This window comes from Morone saxatilis, unplaced genomic scaffold (assembly GCF_004916995.1).
Source record: "Morone saxatilis isolate NCDOM2014 unplaced genomic scaffold, NCSU_SB_2.0 Contig15, whole genome shotgun sequence".
In the NCBI taxonomy this organism is placed as follows: domain Eukaryota; kingdom Metazoa; phylum Chordata; class Actinopteri; family Moronidae; genus Morone; species Morone saxatilis.
In genome coordinates, this window is record NW_023339707.1 from 13132593 (window position 1) to 13137614 (window position 5022).

A 5022-nucleotide genomic window follows, 5' to 3' on the forward strand; every position below is an offset into this window, starting at 1 on the left:
TAATGTTATAGCAGCTGATTAAGAATCAATTATTATTAGAAAGTCTTATTGCAGTGGGGAGGATTGCAATTGAATGAAAATTGAAATGAAATTCAACTATCTCTTGTCACTAACCTTCATCAATTGTTCTTTCTATTGGCTGTCCATCTAACATAGTCTCACCAGCCAGCTGGGCAAAAAATTCTTTCTTCATCCGTGTGTGACACTTCCTTTGTCGCACCATGAAGCCTCCAATTCCTAGTACAGAACATAATATTTGTAAATATTTAGTGGATGCTTAGACATCTATGTGGATGTTATAAGTTGTTTTGTGAAATTCTGGGTATATTACCAGGCCTGTAAGGTTTCCGCTTTCTTTTTTTGCCATCATCTGTCTCCTCTGCTCCTCCTTTGAGACCCTCGCAGTCAGCCATGCCTTCAGTTCCCTCTGCACCGGCACCCTCTCTTTCGGGGCTTCCAGGGTTCTCCATCTTGGTTTCACATTCCATGGGCTCCCCACAGCCTAGATATACAGAATAACATTGAATTTGTAAGTCTTGCAATAAAAAGGAGCAAAACACCCTGGAAAATTATTATGGGTGTGGAGTGTATGCAAACCTTTTCCATCCTCAGCGTCTCCATCAACCTCCCTCAGATCCATTCCATCAGGACCTCCTTCACAACACAGAGTGCCGAGACGGGAACGGCGCTGCCGTCTCTTGTGTAGGGGAGACATGGAGATGCTGCGAAGCAGGGACATACCCGATTCTGTCAGCCACACACCCTCCAACCGGTAGAACTGGGGTTCTGTAAAGGGACATTTGCAAATATGAGTGACTTACAATACAACAAATAAAAAGTGACCAGGCAGAATCTGCTTGTGATAATAAACACGAATAAGCAAAAACAACTAACCTGGTTCTTTGATCTTTATTGAAGCCATAATGGCTGACTCCACTACCGTGAACAAAGGCAAAAAGCAGGTAGAGAAAGCAAAAGAAAATAATGTTATAAAAAAATATCCTGTATATATTTTTGAAAACATGATTTGTGTATTCAATTTTAAAGCAGGGTCGTTCTGAGACTTACCCACAGGTTTTGGAACATATGGGGTGCAGGATGTGCATGCAAAGCCTTCATCAGAAGCTTGTTCCACCTCATCCTCTGTGTACAGACTCTCACAAACAGCATGGACCCATCTGCACAGGCACACAGAAATACATTGATTTGCGGTGTGATTTGTTATGAAACGTATGCATATCAAAGATGTTATGGAATAATTCATGACATGAAAAATACATAAATAATCCATCCCCCCCTTGTCTTCATTAGCTGCAGTCTCATGAATACCTCAGTTTCTGGTGTGTGCATGTGTAGTTCTAATGAGCAGTACCCACCGATCACAGTACTGACACTGCAGCAGCAGCTCCTCCTCCATGAAGTTCTCTCTGCATACTGGACAAGTGACAAGGCTGGCACAGGGGCCACAGTGGGTGTAGTTGTTCTGCCACTCACAGTGGAAACCCGGTGAGTTGGAACCACACTGCACACAGCACACACACCTGCGCAGAAGTAGTAAACCACTCTGTAACAATTACACAGCTAATATGCAAGAAAAAAGACAAATACAGATGCCTATGTGAGAAGTGTATCAATTTGTTCATTGCTACAGAAGCAAGAGGCAGAGAGATGGGCCTCTGAATTGCAAATGCAGGGCTGTGGCATGAGTGCTTTACATAATATGCAAATATACATGTATTCATTTCCATCTGACCCCATTCAAAGCTATAAGGCTGAACGAAGCATTGTGCTCCTACAGTTTAAATGTTTTTTTTTACCATTTGCACTTCCAACCACCCTTGGGAACATTGTGCAGGGGTGGGTCCAAGCAGTAGGTGTGATAGCTGACATCACAGTCATCACACAGCAGCAGACGGGAGGGGTCCGAAGCCTTTCCACACACCTCACACACAATGCATTCCAAACAGCGCCAGCCCTTACGGAGCATCGTCTTGGTGATCTACAGAAGATATCAGGTTTAAATATATCTGGATTTACATAATACATTGATAAAAAAAAAAAATTAAGGGATAGCTTTGTGGTTACCTTGCTGTTCACACAGTAAGGATGGTAACATTGGGCACACTGAGCACAAGCCAACAACTGCCCCTCTGCACCCTTTCCAAAACTGCCACACACAACACACATATCCTAAAACAGAGGAGAGAAAGTGAGAATGAAAAATGAAAGAGGGGAAACAAAGAGTCTATTTGTGTTACATTTCAAAGTGACAACGGCTGTTCTTGGCACAGCAAGTGCCACGGGGTAACTAAAAATGTCACATTACAACAATAGCTGTACCTGGAGCAGGACAAATTTATCAGTGTTTGAGAAAAGAACCACTGTGTTCTGCATGGTGTCATCTTCTTCATCATCTTCCTCCTTACTTATTCCAGTGTCTGAGGTCATGCTTAGCTGTGGGCAGGGATAAGGTGATGAACAGTTACAAACATGTTAGACAAATAATTTAAAACAGTGATTATGACCGCATTATAAAAAGAGAAAGAATTAAAAAAAAAGAACTGAATGGTGTGCGAAGTACAGCTCACCAAAAAGGCATCAATGCAGGAGGCCATGGCTTTGAGGCGTGACCTCCCACCACGCCCTCTCCCTCCACCACCCCCTCGAGGTCTACGCTTCCCAGGAAAACTATTGCTTCGCCCCTACAAGCCAAGAAAAAACCATTGTGTCAAGTCATGTTTTGAGAATGTGACAATGAGATCTTAAAAGGAAAAAACAATAGTTAAAAGTAATATGTCGGGTGGTTGAACATAATGATCAATAAACACAAACCACCTTGTACATGGTGACCTCACCTGTTTGATCCGTGAGCGGCCTGGGGATCCTCTGCGTTTTGCCTTCTCTCTGTCGCTTCTGAGTGGTTCGAAGGGAAGCGAGTCATCGGTCTCAGTGAGCAGGTTATCTGTGTGTGAGCGGCCAGCAGGTACAAGGCCAAGTTCTATAGAGAGCTGAGGATCGGGTTCTCCTGGAGAGCCCATAAAGCCACTGCTGCTCTCATCTCCGTGGCTCATATTGGACATCTCGTCCAGCAGCAATTCAGGCTTAGTCTCTTGCTCGTGCTGTTCCTGCTTTATGTCCACAATATGCTCTTCTTCTTTCATTGGCTCATCATCATCTTCGTCGTCCTCCTCCTCCTCCTCCTCAGAGTGAGGTAGTAACCTCCCTTCCATGTCCACAGCAGAGAGGGACTCTTGTGTGTCTACTGATAAAGAAAGAGGAGAGGGAGACCGGTGGTCCAGGCGTGGACTTCTATCCTGCTGATTAGCCATGGGCAAATACTCTGCTTTGTCCACAGAGGCAGGAGAAGCTGGTAACTTTGGTGGATCCTTACTAAATGGTTCTGTGATTGGCATGCCATCAGAGCCACTGTTTAATAACTCTGCTGATACTTCTTGTTCTGCTGAGGGAGTGGTCTCCTGCTTCTCCTCCTCTTTCTCCACCTCCATATTTTCAGGGCCCTGCAGTGACACCGGTGTTGGCTCTACTTCAGGGTTGTCAGACTGCGTCTCTGCTGTGGGGTCCGAAGAAGGGGCGACATGGGTCACCTGGCTGACTGCCTCTTCTGCTCTCTCTTCATCAGCAGGTAGACAAGAGCCCCCGTGTTCTGTTGTTGCACATTCTACATTTGAGATTAAGGAATGCGTGCTTATTAGTGTCAACATTTATAAATCTATCATTAGTTACGGCACACCATCATACAAATAATTACTACAGTGTGTTCTGTGTTTACCCGTGGACTGAGGTGGAGCAGCGGGTGCATCAGAGGTGAATTCTTCTGTTGCTACCTTCGGCTCATCCTCTATGATCCTCTCCCCAATGTCTGTTGTCTCAACAACTGCAGACTCCACCCCTAAAGCCAAAAGTAGTTAACTCACAGAGGAACATCTTGGACATAAACAAGTTACATTCTTTTACTAGTTCAATAAAACTCATCACTGGTATGTCTTGTAAGCTCTCGTGTTGTGTCTGACTCAGACTTACCCAGGTCCATGGGCGTCTCTTTGTCAGTCGTGGTTTCAACCTGACCAATCTCTGAAGTGCCTCTCTGTACTGGTGTCACCTCTGATAAATCTTTGTGCTCTTCAGTCACCATGTCTGCATCTGTTTGGATTGTCATCTCCACCAAATCCACATGTCCTTCAGTCTTTTCAGATGCCCCTCTGGTTTGTATCTCTGCTGTATACGGTTGAGTGACAGGCTGCTGATCCTTGCAAAGCAGGCAAATGCACTTGGCTTCTGGAAGCTCTCCTGGTAAAGCACACTCATTGTGCACCCACCTAAGACAATAAAGACACCATCAAAAAATATTTTGTGACCATGTGAGCGACAAGCCCACACATCATATTACCTCCAATGAACACTATTGCGCTTGTGCATAAAACTAACCTGTGGCACATGCTGCAGCACTGCAGAGTGACAGATGGGTTGGCAGCTTTGCTGCACACGCCACACGTAGAGCTGCGGCGACGCTGGCAGGCCTCACACACAGAGTAGTTGTCAAACCACTGGGCCGAACCTGGCTGCACCAGTCCACGGACACCACACTCCGTGCACACACGACACCTCTGATATGATACAGATTTAATGGAGATTAAAAAAAAGAAGCACATGAAAAAGGTGAACACTCAAATGCCCTGATAAAATAAAAAACATTTTGTGACAGGAAGATTCAGTCTCAAAAAACTACATGAACTTGCTTTCACAATGAGTATTTACGGTAAGGTCATCTATTTGTACAGAGCTGAATGACAAACGAGACTTACTCTGCATTTCCATGGGTCAGAGGGAAGAGAATCCATGGCTGGCTGAAGACAGAAGGTGTGGTAGCCCTTATCACAGGCATCGCATACCAACATTTTGGAGTCTTCTCCTGGTTGTCTAAGAAAAAGAAGAAATGGAAATAGAGTTAAAGTACAGTAGGTAAAATGACTTTTTAAAAATTATGTAACTATCATGCAAAAC

At 44.5% G+C, this 5022-nt stretch overlaps 1 protein-coding gene across 4 annotated transcripts in view; it reads right to left on the minus strand.

Moving 5' to 3' along the window:
* The window catches only part of kmt2d (lysine (K)-specific methyltransferase 2D), a 31360-nt gene that overhangs the window by 20985 nt on the left and 5353 nt on the right, over positions 1-5022 (minus strand). For all 4 annotated transcript variants that reach the window (XM_035656890.1, XM_035656886.1, XM_035656889.1 and 1 more), the window contains exons 8-22: positions 4824-4938; positions 4447-4625; positions 4042-4337; positions 3791-3910; positions 2856-3679; positions 2589-2702; positions 2341-2454; positions 2086-2190; positions 1818-1999; positions 1377-1541; positions 1069-1178; positions 895-936; positions 598-786; positions 332-502; positions 115-237 (exon numbers count right to left, since the gene is read on the minus strand). In XM_035656890.1, the coding sequence (XP_035512783.1) occupies positions 115-237; positions 332-502; positions 598-786; positions 895-936; positions 1069-1178; positions 1377-1541; positions 1818-1999; positions 2086-2190; positions 2341-2454; positions 2589-2702; positions 2856-3679; positions 3791-3910; positions 4042-4337; positions 4447-4625; positions 4824-4938 (2849 nt within the window). The remainder of the gene's footprint in view (positions 1-114; positions 238-331; positions 503-597; positions 787-894; positions 937-1068; positions 1179-1376; positions 1542-1817; positions 2000-2085; positions 2191-2340; positions 2455-2588; positions 2703-2855; positions 3680-3790; positions 3911-4041; positions 4338-4446; positions 4626-4823; positions 4939-5022) is intronic.